This window comes from Pogona vitticeps, chromosome 6 (genome assembly GCF_051106095.1).
Source record: "Pogona vitticeps strain Pit_001003342236 chromosome 6, PviZW2.1, whole genome shotgun sequence".
Classification (NCBI taxonomy): Eukaryota; Metazoa; Chordata; class Lepidosauria; order Squamata; family Agamidae; genus Pogona; species Pogona vitticeps.
Genome location: NC_135788.1, coordinates 89,888,597 through 89,916,421, shown reverse-complemented (window position 1 = coordinate 89,916,421; position 27,825 = coordinate 89,888,597). Strand labels below are relative to the sequence as shown.

The 27,825-nt window shown below is 41.4% G+C and overlaps 1 protein-coding gene across 7 annotated transcripts in view; it reads left to right on the top strand.

Moving 5' to 3' along the window:
* Nucleotides 1–27,825, top strand: part of KANSL1 (KAT8 regulatory NSL complex subunit 1) — a 185,067-nt gene that overhangs the window by 14,136 nt on the left and 143,106 nt on the right. For 4 of the 7 annotated variants that reach the window (XM_020799272.3, XM_020799271.3, XM_020799270.3 and 1 more), the window contains exons 1-2: nucleotides 4,472–4,608; nucleotides 25,802–27,182. In XM_020799272.3, the coding sequence (XP_020654931.3) occupies nucleotides 25,885–27,182 (1,298 nt within the window). In that variant the 5' untranslated portion in view covers nucleotides 4,472–4,608; nucleotides 25,802–25,884. Of the gene's footprint in view, nucleotides 1–4,347; nucleotides 4,609–25,801; nucleotides 27,183–27,825 lie in introns of those variants that run through there. The other 3 variants (XM_078377828.1, XM_073004192.2, XM_020799268.3) reach the window with 2 other exon arrangements.

Here is a 27,825-nt window from a genome sequence, read left to right as displayed (position 1 = left end):
ACAAGGGACACCAGGAGAGGAAATGGGGGAAAGCAACTGGAATGGAATCAGTGGCAACCGTGGTCAGGTGGTTGCCTCCTCCTCCTCTCTCTGGGACTGGGAAGGGGTGCTGCTGCTGCTGACAGGTTCTATCCCTGTTGTCTTCTTCCTCCTCCTCCTCCTTTCTATGTCTGTAGTCAAGGGAGGGTGCAGTTGATCTGGATTTATAGAAAAAGGTGGCTCAAGAGAGATGCTCATACAGTGGTACCTCAACTTACAAAATTAATCCATATTGGAATGGTGTTTGTAAGTCGAAATGTTCGTAAGTTGAAGCACCATTTCCCATAGGAATGCATGGGAACAGGATCAATCCGTTCCAGCATTAAAAAAAAAAAAAGAGCAAGTCCCACGGTGGGACTGAAAAAAATATCCAATAACAAAACAACACAGCACAGAAACATAACCCCCCATCTAAAACCCACCCAGAACAGTTTTTTTAAAAAGGAAAAAGCAGCACCTTACCTGTCTGAAGCCTCCTCAGCCTCCCAGGCTTCCACTGCTGCTGTGACCGCCGGCGGAGGGAGGCTTGAGTCTGGCGCGGCTGTTCGCCTCCCAGCTCGCCTTCCACTTGCTCTGCGCCACCCTCCGTGGGCCGATGGCAGGAAATTCAAGTGGCAGAGGGCGGCAAGGAGCAAGCAGGAGGCGAGCCAGGAGGCAAACAGCAGAAGAAACTCGGCCAGCTGAAGCCTCCAGGCGCTGGGCTGCCGCCTCCGCCGCCAGAGCATCCAGGAGGTTCAAGCCTCCCGGCTCTTGGTCACCCTCGCCGCCCACTGCCCCTGCCAGATCACCCAGGAGGCTCAAGCCCCCACCGCATCCCTTTCCCTAACCGTTGGGGCAAAAGAGCTACAAAGAAGCAGCCTCTTCGCCAACAACAAATTTTCCACCCTTTCCCCCTGCCTTTTTGTGTTTGTAAGTGGAAGCTCCGTTTGCAAGTCGATGCAAAATTTTGCGAGCTGAGCTGTTTGTAAGTTGAAATGTTCGTAGGTAGGGGTGTTCGTAAGTCGAGGTACCACTGTAGTGCCAACTCTCCAGAGCAGCATAGCCTTCCTGAGGCTTCAATAGGGAGCAAGGTATTTGCTTACCGCTGTGCACTGTCATCTGAGATTACTATTTTACTGAGCCTACCTCTGCTATTATAGCATTCATTTATTACTATACTAGCCAGAATCCTATTAAAATGTCCGTGTTGTCAAGTTGATTCTGACTTAAGGCAAACATAGTACTGTTTCCAAGGTATGTGAAATATTTAAGCAGTTGTTTTACTAGCCACCCCCCCCCCCAATGTTTTTCCATGGCCCAGTGGGGATTTGAACCCAGGGTTCCTCAGTTCTAGTACAACATTTTATCCACAACACTACACTTGTAGTTTATGTCATCATAGGTTTAATGATGTAAATTGGCAGTGAATTGCTGTTAATTAATGAGTTGCTACTTGTATTTCTAATCACTTGTCAGTTGCATGGCTTGGGGCATGACTAAGAATGTAAGCAGCAACTTGTTAGTAAGCAATTCACTGTCACAATTTACGCTGCATGTAAATCTACATTAGGATTCTGATGACTATATGCTATTAAAAATGAGCTACCCCTTTCCCTTTCTCTCTCTCTCTCTGTATGTGTGTATGTGTGTATGTGTGTACACGTACACACACACACACACACACACACAAACAAAAAAAAACAGCATATTTAGAAAAATTGCCAAGGTGTTGTACGAAACAGGTACCAGTAGTCTTGAGTATTTTCTTGTTCTCAGCATTCGGTCATTTGGTGATGTAACAATATTGTAACACTTGAATTGATTACGGTCTCTGAGTAAACTTGCAAAGTTTTTAGTGAGCAGCTTTCCCGTAGCCATTCATTTCTAAATTTACATGATGTAATTCCATGTTTGCTCAGCCATATGCAGTAGATGTTTTTGAAGGGAACATGGCACAGGTTCAGATAGTAGGTAACTTGCAGGGGGGCAAATTTTGCATATTTTCGCTCTTGTGGGAAGCTAAGGTGGTTTGAGCACATGGATTCTTAGGCATGATCTGGGGGGCTTGGGATTAGATCCTTTCTCGGTGAGGTAGTTTTGAATGTTTGTCTGGTATATGAAGCTGGTTTTTGATGTATATAGAAACTCAAAAGAGATTTTATATATTTGGTCTAAATTCATGGAAAGGTACAGCTGAGATGCATTTATTGTAAATTGTCAGAATTCAAGAAATGTAGCAGGTGCATCTGCTGGACTAGGTAAATAGCCTCTGTAGTTAGAGCATGGTTTGCTAGAAATTCTGGAATTGCTTTAGTGGAGATGTTTTGATGCTGTTGTTGTTCACCTCAGAACCTGTATTTGCAATTGATCCCAGTATTCTTGTATACCTCTGTATATTTATATATTTTGATGTTTTATTTGTGGCTGGTCTTTGACCGTAACAAGTTTTATCCTATCCTAGGTAAATAAAAGTCTTGTGGGGGGGCCTGATAGCTGACACATTACAGCAGCATGAACATATGCATTTATTCATCAGGGTTCTGATAGGATAACATGTCTAGGAGGCCTTCTGCTGCTTCTGTGATTGCCTTTTTTATGATGACCTCCAAGCCATCATTTAGCGCTTAATGTCAAGCGAAGTAAGCAAATCCAGATTGTCTTTTTCAGTATATGCCAACATATCCTAATTTAACCCTTTAACAGAATAAAGTTAATTCATCTGTTTGTGCAGCTATATGGACTATTTTCTTTAACTTATTTCAAGAGAAAAACAGCTATCTGTGTCTCAGTTCTCCGCCCTCCCCCCAATTTATGAATTTTACTAATTTTGCAAATCAGCATATAGATTCATCATATACTGTAGTTCCAAATAAAGGTTTAAAAGTTAGTCCCAACTAAAGCAAACCCAAGGAACCAGTGCTACGTTGGTAACTCGTTGCATACGTCCCATTTATTTGGTTAGGTGTACTCTAGTTGGGACTAACAATTGGATTTAGACTTAACTGTGATTTTAATAGGTCTACTTCAAGTAGGCCTAACTCTGGCTCCTACCCTAAGTTTTAAAGTGTGTCCCGTTCGTTACCCCCGCCCCACGGAGATGTCGGTGGGGCAGGAATTAACATGAGAGTTCACATAAGTAGTTTAAACTTAATTTTGACCTTCACGGTTTCCAGTCTTGCCAGGCAACCGGTTGGACATTCCCATATTGTCTGTTTTAATTCTGCATTCTGCAATTTATTCCGAGTACATACAGTTGCCTAGCCAGTCTCCGTTGATAATCGCGCCTCGCCCTCTTTTAAGCCTTCCGTCCATTCATCTCGTCGTCTGCTCGAGTGCAGGCGCCTTTTAAACTTGCTCTTCGTTTTTTTCTGCTAGCTTGCTTGCGCGCTGAGACGTGTGTGTGCGTGTGTGTGTGTATGCGTGCGTGTTTTAGGCTGCATTATGTGTAAGCTTTGCCCGCAGTGCGCTCGGGAAGCCGTCGGTGGCGCTACCGCCTCCCTTTCCCTCTTTCTCTCATCTATTTTTTTTAAATATTCTTCTCTCCCCCCTTTTTTTGCTTTCCCTTCCCTTCCCCCTTTTGCCTTGCCTTGCTTTGCCTGGCCGGTGCATTCTCCGATTAAAGGGAGGAGGAGGAGGAGAAGGGAGGGAGGAGAGAGAGAGAGAGAGAGGGAGGGAGAGGGAGAGAGGGAGGGAGAGGGAGGGAGGGAGGGAGGAGAGAGGAGGGCAGAGAAGGAGCTCGGCCGCCATTTTTCCCCCGAACAGAATTTAGCAGCAGAAAAACAGCAGCAGCGCCACCTCCGCGCCTGGTTGTTGCTGCGGCGGCTGCTTCGCTGCCCCGGTCCTACCCGGGTGGAGGGTAGGGGGGGGCACGAAAGCCGAAGGGGGGCCACACCGAGACGGTGGCGGCGGCGGCGGCGGCGGAGGGGGAGGGAAGGAAAGAAAACGCCGCAGAGGTTGTTGCACAGTGTGTCCCACTTTGAAGAAGAGCGAGAAGAGAGACCCTCCTTTGCAGTAGGAGGAGGAGGAGGAGAAGGAGGAGGAGGCACCGCAACAGCCGCCACCGCCGCCGCCGCCGCTGGGGGGAGAAAGGCAGAAGCAGCAGCCTTTTTATTTTTTCCGCCGCCGCCGCCGCCTCTTCTTCTTCTTCTTCTCCCCCCCCCCTTTCCAGGGTGTGTGGTGTGTGGGGGTGGTTGCAAAAAAGAGAAGGCAACCGTTTTCTTCCCCCCCCTCCCCAAATCCCTTCCTTCCTTAGCCCTTTTCCTGCCCGCCCGCCCGCCTCGCCTGCAGAAGAGCAGGGAGCAGGCGGGCAGGGAAAGGGGAGCCGGGGCTGGAAGGAAGGGGGGGAAAAAGGGGGAGCGAGAAAGAAAGAAAGAAAGAAAGAAAAGCTGAGCCGCGGCGAGAGAAGGACGACTCCGGCGGGAAAGGAGGACTAGCAGCGGCAGAAGCGGCCGAGGAAGAGGATTCGGCTTGTGGGTGGCTTTCTTTCGCCTTGTTTGCAAACTGCGCCCTTTTAACATTTTTCAATTTTTTAAAAAAATTTTTTCCACCGGGCCGGATCCGCCCGGACTCTGCTCTCGGCTCCATCACGTGGTAGGTGCCGCCGCCGCCGCCGCCTGCTTGCTTTTTTGCTTCTGTGCCTGCCCTGCGCTCTCGCTGGCTTAGCCTGGCTTTCCCCGTTGCCCTTGCTCGGCCCTTCTTGCCTTGCCTTTGTTAGCATGGCTGGCTGGTCGCACCCCCGTAGAAGCCCTCGGCGAGCAGAAAACAACTTCTTTGACCCCTCTCTCTCTCCCTCTCACCCCCCCACCCTTGCCCTGGATTTCCTCCCCCGTTGTCTTTTAATTTCTGGACTGAAGCTATGCCAAGCATTTAATTTTGGAGGGATCGTGTTTCCTTTAAAGAAGCATAATTCAGTAATAATAATGTACAGCTTCTTTTTAAAAAAACTTCCCTGTCCGGTTTCTTTTTCTCCCGCTCTCAGTGCCAGGCACGGCTAGGTTCTCAATCGTCCATGATGAATATTATTAAGGCCCCCCCCCGCGATACTTTTTTCGTTGTTGTTGCGTGTTAATGCGATTGCAACTGTCCGCGGTGTTTGCAGTGTCCTACAGCCAAAATGCAGTCGTCGTCGTCGTCGTCCCCCCCCCGCGCGGTTTAAGAAGCCATGCAATTGGAGTAATCCTGCTTTACCAGGTTGCAAAAGAGCTTTCAGCCCTTAGAATCGATCACAGTTAAGTGTGGGATGGGGGAGGAGGGGAAGTGCGGGGGGGGGGAGCGAGTGTTCTCGAGCCGGTCTCCTGTGAGGGGGGAGGCAGAGGGGGGGAGTGGGTCGACTTTGTTTAACGCTGGGGAACAGACGCGACCACTCCCGCGGTGCTCGCTTTACAGTCGTGTAACTAATTTCGCACGTTCGAAGCGGCGTGTTCGACGTATAAAAAACAGTTCCGTCTCCCCCCTTAATTTTTTTTTTTTTAAAAAACTGGCTTAAAAAAAAAACACCCCCACCGATCCTGACGCTTTGAGCCTGGTGTTTTTGATGTGCGTGTGCGCGTTTAGGCGAAGTATTGCGGCTCCATTGCAAGCTCAGGAGGAGGGAAAAGAAGAGAAGAAGCTGGTTTCTGGTGGCGCCACTTTAAATTGAAGGCTTCCCTCTCACTGAGAGCACAGGCGGCTTTACAAGAGGACTATCTTCTTCTTTGTGTTAGTACGTCTCCCTTCCCCCCATCCTATTCATAAAACATGCACGCCTTTCCAGTTTACCACTTCGCCCTAGCATTCCAACGCCGGCGCGCCTTGAAGTTCCATCATAGAATCCGAACCCATTCCCAATTTCCATTCTCGAACACTTTCCCTGAGTGTGTATGTGCATGTGCGTCTGTGTTGGAGACCTGGCCATCACGTGTCCGTTTGGCAGTCATCCTTTTTTTTTTGGTTCACATTGTATTTGCTGCTGGTGGTGTGTGAATATCGTGGTTACTACAGTCAACAACAACAAAAATTACATCCTCTCCTTTCTATTTTTCAGACAAATTGGGTCACTCTGTGTGTGTGTGTGTGTGTGGTGTGTTTCTCTACATCTAGGTCTAAAATCATAATGGGGGAGGGGCAGGGAGTTGGAATAGTTCACCTAAACAAACTCTTCAATAAGGCATTGAGGAAAAAGAACACATATTGCATAATGCTTGTTTTGCATAATCTTTATGGCATGTGGGATTTCCCTTTTTTAATAATAGGGCCTCAAGTTAGTGGATTGGGGTGTAGAGTTGGATCACACAGAGTAGTATGTTAGTTACGTTAAGAAACCTGGTTTCTGTCACCATCTCGCTGACCAATGTACTTCGTTGTTTATTTGTGAACCCTTTGTGCATTGGAACCTATTTTCCACCCACCCCTCACCCCTGTTTTGTTTGATCTTTACAGTAGCTGTCTCACTAACATGGATTTGTCTCAGTAAGCCGTTTTAATGTCTTCTGTCTGTCCTCTGTTATCAGTGATTTAGAATTGGCGGGAATGTTTTTTTCCTAAAGCATAAATGGTAAACAACTTGATTTCATTTCAAGTTTCTCTTTTTAAACTGTTACTAAAGGGAATTTTGTAGTCTTCCTCTTGGCTGGTTGTAGGCATGTTTGTTGTACTGCTTGGTCAGTTTAAAAGGAAATAGATCCTTTTAAAAAAGTTACCTTTTTTGCAGAGTGGAATATGTACTTTAATATGTTTAGGTATGTTTTTTGTTTGAAAAATTAGTTAATTCAGTGCTACATATTTTTATTTGCTGTCATTTGATAACAATTGGCAAGAAAATTTGTGTGAGTAGATTGTTTGGGCCTTTTCCTCTTGCGTTGCGTCATGTCATGTGATGCTTACTCGGTGTCTGATACATAATTCTAAAAATAAGAGTTGGGTAAAATCTCTCTGTTGAAGTTAAGTTGTGTTGTGAAAGTGGGAGAGAGTACTTTATTTTTATGACACCCACCTTGACATTCCAGAATCCATAGCCAGTCCTTGTAGTTTACTGATACATCTTCCTGTAAGTATGTTTAAGGAAAAGCATAGGCTATTTTTAAAGAAATCCTTAGTTTGGAAAAACTAACAAATTAGATAGCAAGGCTGTAATCCCACAGTACTAGAAAGTGACATTTATCAGTATGACTGATTTCTTAATAAACATACGTGGGTTTGAATTGCACATCAAGTTCTAGTCAATGTGTATTTCGCAGGCAGTTTGTGAATGGTGGGTCTGGCTCCTAGGAGAAATATATTTACTAAAATTGTGTCTTGGCACTAGTGTAAGAAGAGTGACTAAGATTGCCGTCCTGTAGTTTGTCTAGAAGGAAATCCCATTGAACTTGATGAGACTGGTTTCTGAGCAGATGTGTAGGTTTGTATTACGATGACATTTATGGGTAGAGCTTGCTTTACCAAGTGCGTAACATGAGATCTGATTCACCTAATAGCTTGATGTAATTATAAAAAATGGCTAGAACACTCATTTTTGCTTCAGCAGATTCCCATTTGAATTTGTTAGCAGCTTGACATTGTCTTAGATGTAAGGTTTTGAAACTCATTATTTAATAAGAGTTAAAAAGGCTTAAGTTGACAAATGTAGGTGATGGTGGTAGAACAATGAGGGGGAAAACCTGGGCAAAACCTTTTCAGCTGTTTTGGTGGTCTGGTCTGTATATTTTTCAGAAAGGGCCTAACAGCATGCTTCTTCATTTCTCATCTTGTTAGAAGAGGAAGTTGGTATATGGTTTTTTTTAAAGGCATGTCATTTATTAGTCTGGTTAAGTTTGCCAGTTGAACCTATTGTTTTCGGAACAGCACTGTTTGTAATTTTTCCCATTAAAAGAGCTGTAGCTTCTTTGGAGTCTGGACTTCTTTTTAAGGTGTAGAGAATATTCCCTGTCCCCAGTCATGTGCCATCTAGAGATGATGATGAGAGGATTTGTAGTCCAGTGTGCTCACTCAGAGTACTGAAATTAACGCAGACTGGAATAACAGAGGTAGTTTGTTCCTTATCAGAGTTCCACAGTTCCTTTCCTTCCTTTGCCATTCTAGCTGCATTGAAAATCTGTTTGATTTTATCTGGTAGAATTCACATGTTTAAAAATAAATTTTAAAATGTGTGTATTGGTTGGCAAATTACTGCCATTTTGTTTTCTTCCTTGTCGGTGACAAAACCCGTAGACAAAAAACAATATTGTAGATGTAACTGTATTTATATACCATCAAATTGTAATGGACTTGTAGCGATTCTAATAGGACTTTCAAGATAGGTGGTATATATAAGTGGTTTTACCAGTTCCACACCCTCATTGAGCTTCCATGGCTGAGTGAGGAATCAAATTCAAGTCTTTTGTGTCCAAGTCCATCACTCTGTCCACACTGGGTATCATGTAGATCAGTGGTCCCCAACTGTTTTGGCACCAGGGACTGGTTTAGTTGAAGGCCATTCTCCCAAGGACCGGGGGGGGGGGCACTATTTGTTATGCAGTAGGTTGTTGGAGGATAGCTTTGAATCGAGCTCATAAAGGAAATGGCAAGCAAGAGCAGGAGGTGAGCTGCAATTGAAGCTCCACCTCCTGTTAGATCAGCAGCGGCTTAGAACCTAATAGGAGCACAGACTCCTATTAGATTCTAATGCCACAGTCACAGCTGGTCTAGCAGCAGCAGGAGGGGAGAGGGGAGAGAAGCTCCGCCTCCTATCCGATAAGCTGCAGCTTTAGCACCTAATGCTGATAGGAGGCGGAGCTTCACTTGCTGCTCACCTCCTGCTCACCACTCATCTGTCCTGGCGGCCCATTCCTTGGCCGTACCAGTCTGTGGCCTGGAGGATGGGGACCTGTGATGTAGATGTAATAGCAAGTACAAATCGTGACTTATAGCAATGTTATTTATCCCTTTCAGAAGGGCCTTGTACAGTGGACCCTTGACTTACAGACGGCTTGACTTACAGACTTTTTGAGTTACAGACTTCTCTGGCCGCAAAATTTAGGTTTGACTTGCAGACTGAGATTTGACTTACAGACCAGAAAAAAACCAAAATGGAACAAAAACGGCCTGTTATGGGATTCAATGCACTGTAGGTCAATGGAGACTTGACTTACAGACTTTTTGACTTGAGAACCGCCTTCCAATACAGATTAAGTTCTCAAGTCAAGACCCCACTGTACTGTTTGGCTTGTTGTAACAATTATGGAGAGAAATATATTTTCCTCTTTATTAAATGTGTTAAGAGCTTTTCATTCATATTTTGCAGAAGGGATAAACAACTGGTGGTCCAGAACTTGTTACTGCCCCTGGGGGCTTTCCATGTCACCTCCAGCACAGCTCCTTGTTGCAGTGACCTTCCTTGCTATCTGGAATATTTGGTTACTTTCTCCCCAACTGAGATAAGAACAAAGGGCTCTTCTTTAACTCCATCCTCTCCATTGTGAACAGAAACTAAAGCTTTGATGGAGTCTTTTTCTCAGTACATACCACAGTTGTTGATTTCTGTCATGGGAAGGCACAGGTTCATGAGACTGAGCAACCACAGTGTTCCTCTTTATCAAAGCCTTCCCAGTATGGACAACAGGAGAGGAAGTGGTGTGTGTGTGTGTGTTTTCCTCGGGACTTTACTGAGTGTAATATAGTAGGAGTGAGTGAACAAGGAAAGATCACCTAATTGTGCAGTGGATCACAACCAGTGGTAAATGTACCACCAGTGGGATGCAGAAGTTCCAAACTAAGAGGAACACACAGTTCCTGTGACATGAAATCTTGGATTTTTTTGTGTTTTAGCCACAACAATACGATTTATTCTCAATAGTACTACAATTACTGTATTTTGTGTTTTATGTTACTATAGCATTAGAATCTATATTGAACAGCATTATCACAATTTTAAATTATCTAATAGAATTATTGTTTTTTGTTTCTGCTTATTCATACTGTAGTACTGCTTTTTTAAATGACCGCTACACATAGCAAAAATAGTAAATAATTAGCAGTGTCTTTCTTGGTGGGGGGAATGCTTCTTGTTTCTATCATGGTGGAACCCAGGCCTTTTCTTAAACTAATTGGTGGAAAGTAAGGGAATAAAAGTTGAGTGCTTCTCTGAAGATTTTTATGGGCAGAGCAAAGGTTTCTTCCATAGCAACCTAAAAAGCAAGGGTAGAGCTTAAATTTCAGGAGGGTAGATTTTAGTTAAACAGTATGAGAAATATTTTAACACCATGAGTCAACAGTCTACTGTACTGGCAGAAAAGCTAATGCAGTTTTAGGCTGCATCAGAAGACATGTAGTGTTCATATTAAGGGAGGCAATGGTACCGGTCTGTTCTTTTTTGGTCAGATCTTACCTGGAATAGTGTGTCCACTTGTGGGCATCACATTTTTAAGACTGATATCAAAAGCTGGAAAGTGTCCTGAAAAGAGTGACCAAAGTGGTAGGGAAACCTAGGTTAGATTATGAGGGAATTGTGCATATTAGCCTTGAGAAGAGATTATTGCAAAGTGCTGTGATAGGTGTTTGAAGTATCTAAAGGGCTGTCATACTGAAGATGGAGCAAACTTATTTTCTGCAGTAGAGGAGAGTAAGACTCAAACCACTGAATTCGGATCAAAAGAGATGAGATTCTGTCTAAATCCTAGGAAGAAGTTCCTGACAGTAAAAGCTGCCTGACAGTGGAGCAGATTACCTTGAAAGAGGAAGAACTCTTGTTCATTCAAGATTTTAAAACAAATATTGGATAGCCATCTAAGCAAGGATGATTTAGCTATGAATTCCTGCATTAGTGGGAGTAGAACAAGATGACCTTCGGGATCCCTTTGAAATCTACAGGTCTATGAATTGCAGTAAGAGCATTTAATAATGGAGCCAGTTACCCTGGACAACCAGGGAGGAGAGTTCTTCCTTGCTGAGGCTTTCAGGCACACATTGGATAAGTCTGTGTTGCAAATTCTCTAGTTCTAGAATCACCTACATCAGGTTAGAGGAATGGAATATGCCCTGGAAGACCTTCTGCCTCTTCTGAATGAACTATGGTTAAATTTATTTTACTTGTTTTTATTGCTTTGCAAAGATTATAAATGTTTTAAGGATGACTTTGTAGTTGAAAGATATCAATGTTAATAATGATGATGGTGATGATCATGCTCCAGATAGATTTTAGGTGGAGGTGAGAGAATGAATATAGTTGTAATAAAGAATGAAAATATATTGTAGCTTTTGCTGCAATAACCTAGGCCTGATCTGCATGTGTCATAGAGTGTATTGCACTTCTCCTGCTGTGGAATGTCAGTTATTGAGATGCTTTCTCAGATTAAAATTACCTGGAAGTAAAGCATTGGCATGTGGAGAGCTAGATTTTAGCTAAGTGATCTCTCCACTGTGTTGTATACACATATCGATCAGAATTCTGTTCTTAAAGATGTCACAGATCTCTTCAGTCTTTGCTTCAGAAGCAGAATTTTTGTTATCCCTTTTTAGAAAAATGAGGATTAATGTACTCTTAAGTTTATTAACACTTTATTTAATGTACAGTGAGAATATTTCTGCATAGTTTAATGGGAAAACTGCTGCTTGTTAATCTTTTTCTATATAAAATTGTAGTTAAAATAATGTGTATAAATTTGAAATAATAAAACAGATGCTACATATGGAAGATAGATGAAACAACTTTGACCCAGATTTAGTCATGCTTAGACTAGATCTATCAATATCAATGACAATTATTTGTGAGTAATGCAGCTCACTGATTTCAATAGATCTAGTCAAAACATAAATTTGTCTGGATCTAACTGTGTGAAAATGTTGTACAGCTAAAAACGCTATACAAATTTATCTCAGGAGAACCATGAATACTGTATATTATATAGAGAACTGAATATTTAATAAATTTGTAAATTTAATAAATGAGTTGTTGGTATTTTTTCCATGTGTGAGATAAAAAAAATTGCAGTGGCTCCTTAGCTACCAAGTCAAGTTCTCAGTTATGTTGTTGATGTATAATATAAGCACTGTGGGAATATGGTACATTGCAGGTGAGGTACTCATACATGCCTAATAAATTCCTGATATTCTCAATATTGCACTTACTGATTTTTCTGTAGTCAGCAGAATACAGTGGACCCTTGACTTATGGAATTAATCTGTATTGGAACGGTGGCCGCAGGTCGAAAAGTCCGTAGGTTGAGGATCCATTTCCCATAGGAATGCATTGAAAACCCATTAATCCATAACCACCAAAGAAAAAATACCCCCCCACACACACAAAAAGAAAAGAAATGCAAAAAGCAATACCTTGCTCGGACTCCTGGCCATGCTCGGATTTTTGGACTTCCACTGCCGCTGCTGCTGGGAGCCGAGCCTGGCCGGAGGCACAATCGGCGGTGAGGGGACCTCCGGAGGCCTTCCAGGGCTTCGCCACCATGGGAGGCATCGGGGGACCTCCGAGATGCCTCCCATGGCGGCAGAGAAGCCCTGGAAGGCATCCGGAGGCACGATCGGCGGGCTATGGACCAGAAGGGGGGCAGGGAAAGCACCAAATTTGAATTTGGCACTTTTCCCGCCTCCCCTTTCTGGTCCGTAGGTTGATTCTCCGGCCGCAAGTTGAAGTGAAATTTTGCGGTTGGAGAAGTCCGTAACTCAAAATATGCAAGTGGAGCCATCCATAAGTCGAGGGTCCACTGTACTGTTTAGTAACGTCATGGAAGTGGGCCTTCTTGAGGTGGTACCCACCCTCCGGAACACGCTTGCTCCATGTGAAGTTCAAGAGGCAGAAACTATGTCAGTCTTTAAATGCCTGTCAAACATGTATTTGTTTATGCAGGGTTTCTCTGATTAATTACTTAATGACTACTTTGTTTTTATGTAGATTGCTGGTATACTTTGATTATTTGAAAATTAATTATATGGTGTGTTTAATTTTATGTATGTACTTCACATTTTATGTACTTCACATTTTATGTTATTTCTGTTTCAACAGTTTAGATACTTTTTCATCTCAAGTGTTAAAAATACTATCAAAAAGTGTCATAACTATACATTAGCATTATAGCTTTTGTTCAAAAAGGCATGGAGCTTAGACACCACTTGAAACGTGACCTACAAAGACTTCCTGTGTTTGACATGCCACAATTGTTTTGTGCATTTCTGTGTTTTACATCTTGTTCCTATTCATATATGTGCATATGCCCAAATAATGTACATAATTTGGAATGCAATCATGTTCTGTAGAAGCTGGTAGTAGTTGCTTAAAATGCCTTTCTGAGCAGATGAGGGCCATCAATATTCTATCCCTGGATAGTTACACACTATCTGCACTTTTCTGTTAGCATGGTTAAGAAATGCCGTTACAGTGGTGCCTCGCTTGACGATTACCTCGTTAGATGAGGAAATCACGTGGCGATGAAGTTTTTGTGATTGCTTTTGCGATTTCAAAACAATGTTTTAATAAGCAAAAATTGCTTAACGACAATTGGTTTCCTGATTTGGGAACCGATTTTTCACTTAATGACGATCTTTACAGCTGATTGTTGGGTCTTCAAAATGGCCACCCGCTGTTTAAAATGGCTCCTTGCTGTGTTTTAGGACGGATTCCTTGCTTTACAGGCACCGAAAATGGCCGCTCTATGGAGGATCTTTGCTGGACGCTGAAGTATTTCGCCCATTGGAACGCGTTGAACCGGTTTTCAATGCATTTCAATGGGCTTTTTCGTTTTGCTTGACGAGGATTTCACTTAATAGCGATTTGAACGGAACGAATTATCCTCGGCAAGCGAGGCACACTGTATCTTACTTCAGGAGCAGAACCATCGATGTTCCAGATATTTTGTATTTCACCTCCAAAAATCTCAGCAAGTGTGGCCAGTGGTAAGGGATTATTAGAGACGTAGTTCTTTTGTCTCAAAGAAGGGAAAAGATGCCATATCTCTTCTTTGAAATATTAACATAGTTACCATCTTTTCTGTGTCTGTCATTCTTGATGGACTAATTTGATAAGTTATCAGTCATTTTGTTTGAGGAACTGTAACTAGCTTAAGGCTTCAGAAGAAGAAAATGCAGCCCTTGAGGATTGAAAAGTCAAGAAGCTGTATTCTGTTGGCTGTTACCACTTTCAGCTCAAGTATACAGTAAATGCATAAAGAAAGTGCAAGTCAAGAAGCTTGGCCTTTACCAGTCAAGCACAATATCCTGTTATGATTAGAATTTTAATGCATTTAAGATTGTAGTTTAAATCTCAAAACATAAGAGCAGCAGAAGTTTCATACCAAACAGCTGCCCTAGCAAAGAGGGCAGCCTTGTTGCCTCCTATCCACTTGGATTTTGCACACGCAGGGTAAGAGATCTGAATACAGAAGACTATTTGTGTTTGTGAATGGTGTTTGCTGGATCTAGGCCATTTATTTTTATTGCACAGCTAAAGCCCTTATAATGAGGGCACGAGAACAGGTGTGCTGCTGGAACTACATTTGAAATTGCATTCACTGCAAAAATCATGACTAGTCTTCTGCAGTAAATAGTATTATGTTGTGTTAGCCTGAAGGAGACCATTGTGTGTATACTCTTGAAAGGAGTACCCCGATTAGGAAGGTGGTTATCACAACTTTCCTGTTATAAATAACTCCCTTCTTGGGCAAAATGTTTGACTAGATAGATTGCTGTACAACTCATGGGTCTTTTTTATGTACTAGTTATCTGGACCCCTGGTGTCAGGTTTAATTTGACAGATAAACATTTAGAGATGTGAATCCTTGCTTGTGTCTGAGAACAAGAAACTAAAAATATATATTTTCCTTATGAGATAGTGATGTATTTTCTACACATATCGATGCTAGGGTTTGCATTTATGAGAACAATGTATTTTGCAGAAATTGTACAAAATTGTGATAGTTCTTTCTATCAACATTGGGTGGGTTGTTTTTTTTTCCTCAGTCATCCAGTCCTTGTGTGTTTGCTATGTATGTGCGTACTTTTTTCTCAAAGAGAAACTAGTTTTACAGAGACTGTTTGCAGAAGTTATAGAAACCTCTAAGGAATAAAGGCCGTCCTTGTCTCATTCTTGTGTTGAAGGGGAGAAATCTCAGAAGTCAGTGATAAATCAACAACCAATATTGGCATTTGGGTTACAACTTGAACCAGTCTCATTGACTCAAGGAATGTTATATTCTAGAACATCTGGAGGGCCAGTGATTCCTTATACCATGGCCTAAAGGATAACCTGCACTGAGGGAGACAGGAAATGAGCCCTAGTGTTTGACCTGGATTTATCCTTGGATTTTTACTCCATTGACATTACGTGTTGGCAGCTCTGCATTGAAAAGATTATTTTGTCTTCGTGATGGCAAATTGTTGAAGAAGGTCTTGTAGACCCCTTGCTTAGTTCTTTATCATGTATCCTATGGTGTTTCAAAGGGATTGTCTCCTCTTTATTTTCAAGTGGAGTGGTAGAACTGCTGAACTGGTGTTTGGGCTTGATAAAAGGTTGGGGAGGGCTAGAGAACTGGCTTAGTCCTGACAAGTTAGAGCTGCTCTTGATGTGTGTTTTGTCTGTATGACAAGGCAGTGGATCAACTGTTCTGGACAGAGTTTCACTTCTCCCTGAAGGATTAGGTTTTTAACTTGATCCAGTTTATCACTGGAAATTGCCCATACTAGTGGTTTTCAATCTCAGCTATAATTGCAGCACTGCTCGGCACTGTTTGCTTCCAAGTGGTTCCATTGCAAAGAAGGGCATTATGGATCCTTCCAGGAGAAGGGTTAGCAGCCTCTGTTCTAAAGATGGGACACTGTATGCTCTCAAATGCATCATTGTGAGTAAGGGATTAGCTACTTAGTGATAGTGGCAGGGAATAGATGTAGGAATATAATTGTAACAACTCTGAAAAGCATTTGATGCTGAGAGTTCAAAATGAAAACAGCAAAGTCTGTATCAGTACTTGTGCTTTTTTTTCCCTTTTCTTTTGAATTACAGTCCTTGCAAAAAGGGCTGGTTGTTTTCATTTTGTTGTCAAATGTTCCCTGTATGAATTTTTGTCTTACACTAGATCTCTTTAGGGTTCTTCTTGGCAGGTTTCTGTGCTTTCCTCTTGAAACTAAAGCAAGTGGGAAACATCAGAATGAGTGCATGAGCTAGGAAATCTGGTGCAGATCTCTGTTTGAGCTTGTACTAAGTACTTTGAAGCTGTCACTGATTTCCATTTAAGATCTGCAGTTTCGCTAAGAGATCAGTAATAGGGTCTACATTACAGGAATGTTCTCAGACTATTGAGAACAGTGTATGGTGGTCACTTTTCACACTCAGAAAGTTTATGAGATTGTCATCTGAAATCTTGCTCAGAATATCTCCCCAGAGAGGAATACATAGCCTCATGTTATTATTTAAAGTGTAATTTTTTTCTATTCCCTTGTATTAAATTAAATGGGGTTGACCATTTTTAAATACAATGGTGCCTCACAAGACGATTGCCTCGTAGGATGATTAATCGTAGATTTCAGTGCATTCCAATGGGGAACCGTGTTTCGCAAGATGATGTTTTCTATGGACGATTTTCACAAGACGATTTTCCCCCATTGGAATGCATTAATTAGATTTCAGTGCATTCCAGTGGGGAACCGCGTTTTGCAAGACGATGTTTTCACAAGACGTTTTTCGCTGAACGAATTAACATTGTCTTGCGAGGCGCCGCTGTACCAGCATTAGGCCTCTTGCTTGTCTGTGTAATTGTTCTTCTTTTTTTGGGGGAGGGAATAATGGTCAGTATCGTGTTTCCTAAATGTGGGGTGGTAGGCTAGTTGTGTTAGTGTCTCACTGCACCAGCAAGCCCCCCCCCATCATAAAACCAGTGCAAGAACAGGTACATACCAGTAAGCCTGTCAGAGGAATGGTTATACAAGTGCTTTTTTGTTCTGTGTTTTATGACTGCTTTTATCTTCAGTTTTTCTCTGTAAGATGTCCTTTTAAAAAAAGAAAAAGAAAGTATCCAAGAAATGAAAACAGCACAACCATAAGTTGTGCCAAATTTGACCTCTAGCTGATTTCGGACAGCGATACAGAATGGGAGTCCTTCCAGATGTTGCTGGCAGTTCACATCAGTATTGACATAAGCTGTTCTGGCTATGGCTGATGTGCATTGAAGTTTAGTAACATAGGAGAGGCCACATGCTTACCACTCCTGTTCCATGGAGGCCAGTTTTGTTTTAGGAGTCAGAGGTTGTGGATTCATTTCCCAAACAGTGCTAAGAGTAAGGGGATACGAAGACCACACTTTAAACAGGGAAGGATTGTAATACGTGTGGACAATATGAAGTCATATCTTGTAAAAAATCTATTATTAATGTTTGTTTGGCAGATCATGCTCCTGATGCTTCTGGTGTGTGTGTGCATGCACACACATGCATTTTGAGGACCAGACTTTGTTTGAGGTTCTTAGAGTGGTGCAGCCCACCAAAGTGTGAGAGAAGGCAAAAATACACTTCAGAGACCCTTGCATGTTGCCCACCCAGGGGCAAGAGCTGTCATGCTTCATAGGCAAGAGATCCCAAGTTCAGCTATTGTGTCAGAAATATTGGAAAGTGTTAATCAGTCATGCTGCCAGTTCTCAGCTAGATAGACAAGTGGCCTGACATGGAAAAAGTCTACCTTCTCTGTCCTTGAGCATTATGATTGTGAGTATGCTTCTTTTTTTTTTTGGCCTGGATTTCTAAAATTAAACACTTAATATTCACTTTTTATTTTCCATAGGTAACATTTCCCCCTATAAAGTCATTTCAGTTGTTGGAATGCAGATTTCATTATTTTGATATCTTTAGTACAGAATGGCATTCTTATTTTCATCTAGTGTTCAACATCATTCGCCATTCATTTCAAATCTCTGCTCTGAACTCCTAAATAGGAACCCCGAATTTCTACCTAATTATCTTTTTCTTTTGTTCATGTCAAAGTTTAAATTAACTATTCCAGTTTATATTTCTATCAGATTTTGTACCCTTTTCTTACCCAATCCATGGTAGAGCAGGGTGTTAGATCTCTATCTTTGTAGTTCGGTGCTAACTTAAATATTGCACTGGGAATGGGGAGCCTGTGACTCTCCAGATGTTGTACATCCATCAGCCCAAGTCTGTATTGTTAATGTTTAGCAATGTGGGAATGTAGTAACATTTGGAGGGCCACCTACCTATACTAGCTATAGGGTTGCCTGTTCTGCCGTTGGATGAGGGACAAGAAGAAAAATCAAAGGCTTATGTGGTCTCAGGGATGGCATGACACTAGCAGGCCATGGCCTACCCTTTTTTCCCTATGGCAAGAATGGAGGGGAATGACAAAGCATATGAAGCTCTTCATTTCTAGTTCAGAAAGAGATATTGGTAAGACTGTTCATTGCAAAATTGAAATGATGTTCCTGACAGGAATGGAGTAGAGAAGGAAAGAAGAGGTTGAACTGATGGAGTGATATGTGGGCAGAAGGAAATTGTTCTAATTTATTCCTTTCCCTTTAGTAATTGAACATGCTTGTTAGCTTGATCTACTAGTGAGTAACAATGCAGGGTCTAAGACCAACCAGAAGGGATCACTTTTATTGTTCTTCTGTTATCTTTGCCCCCAGCAAAAAAGGTGCTCAGCCTGGTATATATGAAAAACAGTGAATCCAGATCGCATGTGTTTGTTGCAAATACATATCATGTTCTTAATAAACATGTTTTGAAGTAGGTGAAGACAAGGACAAATACTGTACTTCTGCTGGTTTCTTATATGCAATCTGTAATAAAATAAGAGTTAGGTTAGAGTTGGTTCTTTCTTTTTTTATAGATCAGTTTCTATTTGTGTTGAAGAAATGAGGTAGCTCAGGTGGAATTGTATCCTGCTGGATGTTTTTGCCAAGAATGGCAAAACAGTGATACGTTGATGCAGTGGAGTCTAATTTTTCTTTGGGACATGGTCATGTGTGGGGACACTGCCTTAGAAGTTAAGATCTATAGAGGTTTTTTAAAAATCCCACTTAGTTTAAACTAGTCTTTTTGAAGAGTTCTTTTCTGGTAGGAGGAATAATTCCTTTCAGAAATTATATTTGTAGGAGGCAATCCATTCATTAATATCAATCAACCAAATATTCACAGGATTATGGGCAAACATTTGAAATATTGATTAGCGAGTCATGCAAGACATTGTAAAAAGTGCACATATAGTGAAGGAGGTAAATTGTTTGACTTTGTTGAAGTTCTTAAATCCATATGGTCACAGCCTTAAGGTGACATGCAAGAGGAGGCTGCACAGATTTAAAATCAGGCTGTTCTAGACATCATGTATGTTACAGGTTGCACCTTGTGCTTTTGGGACAAATAAATAATGGCTGAATACCCTGATGTAGTTGTTCATTGTATTTTTATCCAACCTGAAGTCACACATCCAGATTCCTTGGTAGAGAGAATGCAAACATAAGGGGAAATGTTGGCTTCTATATAAGCAAAACTGGAGATTGATTTTAGGTGGAATATTGGATTTACAAAGTCAGTAGAAGCCAGGTTAGGTATTCAAAAAGAAAAAAAAAGAAAAAAAAAGAGAGAGAGACATGTAGTTCTTGCACAATACAGTGCAGAAGTAGAGAATGCCTTTGTTAGACCACTAAAAAAATCATAGTCTGCTAGCTTTTGTGGATCAAATCCCACTTCTTCAGGCATGCACTGGTGTCTTGTCATTAGTGCAGAGTGTTTAGAGTCCCAAAAGTTCATTGCAGATGGTGTGCCAGGCTTGTTTCTTAGAGGTGAGTTAGAAAAGGCACAGGCTGCGTTGGAAGTGGGGTTTTCAGGTTAAAAGAACAGGAAGCTGTTGATTGGATATCACATCCATTTGGGGCTGCAAATTCTCTACACTAATTACAAGACACTGATTCATTCCTGAAGAAGTCAGAAAGGTAGCGTTATCTAATGATAGGTGGTAGGGTAACCTTAAATAATTAGAATACTGTCTTCATGCGTGTAGCAGATATTTATTTATTTAGTTATTTAACTTATGTGCCACCCACTCTGCCCAATTTTAATTCAATTAAAATACAATAAAAGATAAAATGATTAAAATACAATTTAAAAAGATATGTCTTCCAGTTGTGGAATCATGTTCCCAAATGATAAAAATGTGTGATCTCCAAGTTAAACGTATAATCACCTGTGGAGGTTAGTAAAGAGGAGGGAGGGACCTCATGGACTGACCTTCTTTAGGAGCAACCAGACATGCACAGGATCTTGAGATCTTTGAGCACTCCAGACACTTTTGTGATTTTTTGGTCTTTCAGGCAAGGTGGTACAAAATAGTGTTGGGGGGTGAGAGCTGCTTTGATCTTAATATTATATCAGTGTCTGGTCTTCCCTGTGTGGGGAAACTGGGTATATGTCAAATTAATAAAGTATATTGCGAAGGATAACATGTCATGGAAATTATATTGTGGGAAATAGAATAGGAGCACAAAACCATTTCTTAGAAAGTAGCTTTCTGTGGAGTGGGAAATGCAGCTGGAGTGGACCATCATCTGGTTCTAGTTGGTGCCTGGAGGTAATGCTTTTTTTTAAAAACAGCAAGCATTGCTTGAAGTGAAGGGGATGGAAATAATAGCCAGTGCAAAAAGCTTTGTACTCTTCAGGGAGGAAGTAACCTGAAAGAAGGGACACATCCTCAAGGGTGTTATTTTGAGGAAACATTTGGACAAACACTTTATAACTTACGTTAAATTATTTCAGGATATTAATAGCACTCAGATTTATATATGTTAGCCCTGCATAGTTGAAAGAAAAAGATGTTAATTTTGATACATTAGACTCATGTATAGTAATTTTCCAATTCTTGTATGCTGTGCAACATTTTTAAAAGAAATTATTTGCCAAATCTATTCCAATTTTAATTTAAAGATAGTTTTTAAGGTGGATAGGAGAAATAACTTATTGACCTATATTGACTCATTGGCTTTTCTCTGAAACTGTTCCACGTGGCTGCTGAGAAGCAGCTTTTAAACTTGGTGATGAAGGATTTCTTCACCTTGCCCTTCATTACATCATGCACAATCGGATGATTTGTCTTCGTCTTGCCTTTGTGTTTAAAGGGAATATAGGTTAAGGCAATGTGTGAAAAAAACAAGTTAACTAGCATTTGTGTGAACTAAGGCAAAACTCTGTTGACTATATCCAAGAATCAGTGTTGTGTATGTTTTCTGCTCTTTGTGAAGCTTTATCCTTGGTGCCTTAATTGAAAGGTAGAATCTGATCCGCCGAAGGGCTCTTTTTTTGTCCTGAGATACTAAAATGTTCTGGAATTCCCTGTAAAGTATGATTTCTTGGTGGGGGGGGCTAACCATATGAAAACGTGGATTCATTTCAGGTTGTGGTGTTTTCGTTACTCTTTTAATGTGCTTCTAGTCTGGATACTAGTATTAATTTTTTAATTCTTTCACAGAATTTATGTAAATGTCCAGTACAAGAGTATCAGGCAATTTAAGATTGAAATTATAAATTTAAGGTAGTTAAGGGAGAGATATATGTCTGTCTATGTAATGTGCTGTTTAACCTAGTGTTCCCAGCAGGTAATAAAGAAAAGACACGTATACCACTCCCTGAATATATTCAGCAAGCATGGTTATAATTGGCATTACTGTCTTCCATAAACAATATATCTCAGTTTTTTTAAACCTTCCCTGTCCTTATAGCTGTGTTGTTAGAGTTACATTTTGTAGTATCACTAATTGGGCAGATCTTAACAAATCAGAAATATCATTTCTTAATAACAGCAGCAACAAAGACAGCAACAACAATGTGCAATCAAGTTGATTCCATTCATTTCTTATAAAACCATTTTGTAATGTCTAATTACTATAATCTAGTAGCGTTGTAAAGAGACAAAAATTTAGCACAGTGGCTGAGTTTTTATTGCTTAGTGTAGTTTCACTAAGATAGCCTATTGGATTTGTGGGGATTTGATGAATCAACTCCATAAGTGCAGTTGATTCAAATGGGCCTATTCTAGTTGCAACTTACAGTTTAGTGGGCCTACACCAGTGCAACTTACTATGCTAACTGTGCATTTCAGCCATACTTGTAATTTTCAGAATAGTATGCACCACTATCTTAAATCTTACAAAACCACAGCTAAGTATGTATCATATGTACCTTTTTTGAAGAATTATGGTACTTATGTCTTTTGAACACAAGATGGCTGTTATTTCAGCCATTTGCAATTTCTAGATCCCTCCCCCATCCTGATTTTATAAATTGTTTTGTTATCCTATTGTTTCAGATACATCTGTCAAACCAATTTCTGTTCATTGCATTAGCCTTCTGAAATTACTAGTAACATAAAGATAATTACCTAATAAATAATAATAAATTTTCTCCATGAGATTTTGAATACTGTATGTGATTATTCTGGATGTAGTAGAAAGGTCTCTGGATGAGTATTGTTGTGGCTTGTTAACAGGAAAATTTTTACATAAATAAAATGTTTAAAATTTATAATCTAGGTAAGATTAATTGAACAGAAGTTTGTGTTGAAAATTGAGTGCCAAAAACACAAGCGTATGAGGATGTTTAAGTTGAGCGAGAGAGGTTCACATCATGTGTGTAACATATCTTGGCAAGTGTCATGATTATAACTAAATACTAGTGTTAAAATCCATAGGTCTGTTATGCTTTGTAATCTGTACAGTTATTCCAAAAAAACGAGAAGTGGCTCCATCTTGCTTAATTTGAGTATGTTTGGTGTAAAGGAACTTCTTTTACTATTTGTGCCAATTGTGAGACAATGTAAAGGTTGCTTTGCTGCTGCTATGGTTTTCCAAACAGAGTTTGAGCTTGTACTCAGTTTGAGTGTGTATTCCATCTGAGCTTGTATCCCATTTCCATTCTAGTTAAAATCTAGAAAATGATTCTGTCATATTCTCAGTTTATCTCCTTGAACATATACTGAGTGTGTGTGATGAAAAAAGTTGAAAAAGGACAACCATAATATTAAATAAAGTAATACTATCTTCCAAAGCATGTTCAGTCAACTTTTTTTTTATCTTCAGTAGGGAAAATGTACTTTTAACATAATGTTGCTTAATATGCACCAATATGTTCACTTGAGATCAAATCAGTTGCATATGTTCGCCACAGTCTGGTAGGATAGAGTTCTGTGAGGACATAACCTTTTCACACATGGCTAGCACAGGTGCACAACTGTTTTGTGATAAGTGGTTTGGATTTTCCTGAATTGCTTGGTTACATCTGATGTAAGAGTTTTGCCTGGGGGGCTACCAGTTACAGTGGTGCCCCGCATAGCAACGATAATCCATTCCACAAAAATCATCGCTATGTGGATTCGTCGCTATGCAGGACAAAAAAGCCCATAGGAACGCATTAAAACACGTTTAATGCATTCCTGTGGGCAAAAAACTCACCGTTATGAGGAAATCCTCCATGCGGCCGCCATTTTCGCTGCCCGGTAAGCGAGGAAAGGGCGTGAAAACAGTGCGGGCGGCCATTTTGGAACTGCCGATCAGCTGTTAAAAAAACATCGCTATGCGAAAATCGGTAAGCGAAACATTTACCGATCATCGCAAAGCGATTTTTGGCCATTAGAAACATCGCAATGCGATCGCTTTTGCGATCACAAAAAAACATCGCTACGCGGTGTATATCTGATTGTTCTTGCAGCTAGAGCTGAATGGGGGCCACTCATTCTATGTTGATTTCCCATTGAAGAAACAGAATTCAATTTTAACTTGATATGTGCTCCAGCAGAGAAGAACGACAAGGGACGTGGTAGCGCTGCGGGTTAAACTGCAGAAGCCTCTGTGCTGCAAGGTCAGAAGAACAGCAGTCATAAGATCAAATCCACGCGACGGAGTCATCTCCCGTCACCTGTCCCAGCTCCTGCCAACCTAGCAGTTTGAAAGCATGTAAAAATGCGAGTAGATAAATAGGTACCTCCTCAGTGGGAAGGTAACGGCATTCTGTGTCTAGTTGCGATGGCCATGTGACCACGGAAACTGTCTTTGAACAAATGCCGGCTCTATGGCTTGGAAATGGGGATGAGCATCGTGCCCTAGAGTCAGACACAACTGGACTAAATGTCAAGGGGAACCTTTGCCTTTACCTAGAGAAGAACAGCAAGCGAGCAAATACAATGCCATTTTATGGGGGAGGGTAATTTCCTCTCGATATCTTGACTTGTATCTCCTTTGATCCTTTCCCATTGGTTATACTGGGTATAGATCTTGAGAATTTGAAGCTCAGATCATCTATCTGGAAGGCCCCAAATTGCCTACCACTGTTTATAGAAAGCTGTGGCTCAGCCATGTTCAGAATACAATGTTTAGTTCAGTCATCCGATCTAAAGAAAAATGTGAAAAAGAAAGGGAAAAATTGAATGATAAAGAGCGTTATGGTTTTTTTAATGGGGATGAAAGGGAGAAACACTGAAGGGTTATGTTGAATGTTTGTATGATTAAGGGTGGCTGGAAATTCCTGTGAATGCTAGCACTGCTAGCATTTTGGTATAACTTACACTGCTTACTGAAAATTAGTTCCTTGATAAAACAATCCACATAAAGGCTGAAGTGTTTTGTAGGCCTTGCCATGTGCCTTTTCTGTGTCATTCTCTGATTATGAGGAGCATCTTAAGTTCCAAATATGAGTTAACTTTATATTTATGGTAATTCAGTAATAAGAATCTAGTACATTGCTCTGGCTTTATAGTTCTGGAGAACAAGTTTTTAAAGAATTCAGAAATCAGATGTTTAATTATTACCCCCACCCCAATTGTAGAATAGAGCTAAGTGTTAAAAGTGGAACTGCCAATTACAGAACTCCTCTCCCCCTTTTGAAATTATCCTAGGTAACAGGGTGGAAAAAAATCAATGGTTTTTAAAATCATATTGATGTAAATCACAATAGAAAAATTCATTTTTATTTAAATCATAAAAATCTGATTTTCTTAAATTTAAATTGTGATTTAAATCAAGTTGATTTAAATCAAATCCACCCTACTAGGAAAAAAAGACTTTGTCTAGGCCTAGGAAGGTAGCTGGGCTTTCTCTCAGGATCCTCAAAACAATTCTTTAGAGAGACTGATAATTGAAGATCTTCTTTTGTAAAAACTGGTTCCTTTTTTCTGTGTGAAAGGGATTTGATCTGGCTCAAGACTTGACACACTGTAGCCTGGGATTCCTTTCTGATCCACTGGGAGGAGGGATAATCTCTGGACAGGTTTTGTGCTTGAATTTCATGGGCTTCCTGATAATCTCCTTCCAATAGCACTACTGATAGCTTTCTGTATTGCTTGTATCACGGCATTATTTCCTTCCTTTTTCCACAACTTGTCCCTCACCTTGTATCTTCTCAGTTCTTCAGCCGTTTGCTTATGGCAGTGGTGAGGATGCTTGAGACTTCATCTTCCAAAGCATGGCTAATGGTAGAGAATTAATGGAAAATACCGTTCAAAACATTGGGAGCGCCAAAGATTTCCAACCCAGTTTACTCACTTTCTGCAGATTTGACTCTTTCTGTATTGTGCTCTCCTCCTACTTTGTATATGCTGTTCCTTTGTTTTACCACATGATTTTGGCACTTGTACTCATGATTGTGCCTGCATGTGGGCACTGAGATGTGAGATGATTGGTGGAGGATAGGAAGTACATGTCACTGTCCAGTAGCTATGATCTTTTGTACAACATGTCATTGTATTTGTCCCAGAGTGCTCTGTGCCTAGTATGCTGCTTTGTACTTTAGCTTTATTGATTCTGTACTTGTGACTAAAACGTTTCTTTGCTTCCTTTTTTAGGCTGCCCTCTGGCGAGGCAGTAGGAGACAGCAGAGCTGGCCTCTGCAAAGGGAGAGGCTGGACGTCCCAACTCTTGGTGCTGAATGGCTACTATGGCGCCCGCTCTCACTGACGCAGCAGCTGAAGCTCACCATATCCGGTTCAAACTGGCTCCCCCATCCTCCGCCCTGTCTCCTGGCAGTGCCGAAAACAACGGCAACGCCAACAATATCCTTGTTGCCACCAACGGCACGAAAAGGAAAGCTGAGGATTCCAACCTAGATTTCCGAAATAACTCTACAAAGGAAGAGCTGGGAAAGCTGCAGCCTCTGGTAGCGTCTTACCTCTGCTCGGATGTAACTTCTGTTCCTTCAAAGGAGTCTTTGAAACTGCAAGGGGTCTTCAACAAACAGACAGTCCTGAAATCCCATTCTCTATTATCTCACTCCTTCTTGAAAACTAGTGACCTGTTGGCAAGGCAGCCAGTGTTTTCCTTGGAGAACCTAAAAAACATGAGTGCTAGTAGCCAGACACCTCTGCCGCAGGCACCTGTCAATGGCTTGGCTAAAAAATTAGCAAAGAGCAATAGCTCTGATCATGAAAACTCGGCTTCGCTGAATGGTGGGAAGCGTGCTCCTCCTCCGGCCAGCCTTCAGGATGTTGATACAAATAACCCTGGAGGTTCTAATTTGGGGGACCTGAAATCAGGTTTGACTAATTGTACTCTTCCACACAGAAGCCTTGACACAGAGCATGCTGCTCCAGTTAGCAATAATGGCACTGCAAATAAGCATGCCCATAGTTCACCACAACAGTTGCATGGGCTTGAAGGGAGTGGTGAAAGCAGGTGGTTGTTATCTGGTATGCCTGCTTGTTCCAGTGTTGGGAGCAGTAAACCAGCAGAGGAACAGAAGATCTCTCTGCCAAACAATTCCCATAGCATTCTGGATTCAGATATGAGGACAAGGGTGCTGTTGCGGCGGCAGGCAGACATTGAGAATCGTGCTCGCCGGCTACAAAAGCGCTTGCAGGTAGTGCAGGCCAAACAGGTGGAGCGGCACATTCAGCAACAACTAGGGGGGTTCTTGGAGAAAACTCTGATCAAGCTGCCAGCTTTGGACTCCCTGAGACATCGGAGTCAGCTGATGCTGACCCGCAAGGCAGAAGCGGCTTTGAGAAAAGCTGCAAGTGAAACAAATACATCCGAAGGACTGAGCAGCTTCCTAAATAATGACTCCATCTCAGAAGAACTGGAGAGGTTTACTTCCAGTGGGATGGCTAACCTGCGGTCTTGTGAGCAAGCGTTTGACTCAGATGTCACGGACAGCAGCTCTGGTGGGGAGTCAGATATTGAAGAGGAAGAACTGACCAAAGCAGACACTGAACAGCACCATGTATCACTGTGAGTAGTGCCAGGTGTAATTTCAGAGTGCAGTAGAAGCAATAGCAAAAATTACTCATCTTTTAGGCTTGGAAAGCCTATTTAGCCCTATGTCATGGATTGACTAGCAGTATACTGTATGTATATCAGTCTTCCTGAAATGTAGCCCTATGAATGTTATTGATATATAGTTCCCATGCTTCACCACTTGGAATGTGGACTAGGGGTCCTGGGAGTTGCAGTCCAGCAGTGCTTGAAGAGCTAACAGTTCTTCATCTCTATATATGGGAAGGTATCTTGAGGAAACAGAGTAGGATGTGCTATGCACTCAGTTATTTATTAATGACTGAAGTGGATAATCTGACTGTTTTCAATTGCATGTTAAGTATTAAGGGTAGCTGAGAAATTCTAGCCTTACTCATTTGCCTTCTACCAGAAGTCATCATAAAACCTCTTTTTCTATGCTTTTTCAGTCTTACATTTGTTTCCCTGACTGATGGAAATTTTGTTCTTTGTGGAGGCGGTCAGCTTTGTTTTAGTTCAGTCTTCTCCCTTTCAATTGTACTCCAGCTGTGCTGTACTACACCATCTATGTTGACTGGAGGTACTGGGAGGTATTGCTCAGAACAGCTGGAGTTGGGGGAATGGCAGATTTAGGGTGGAA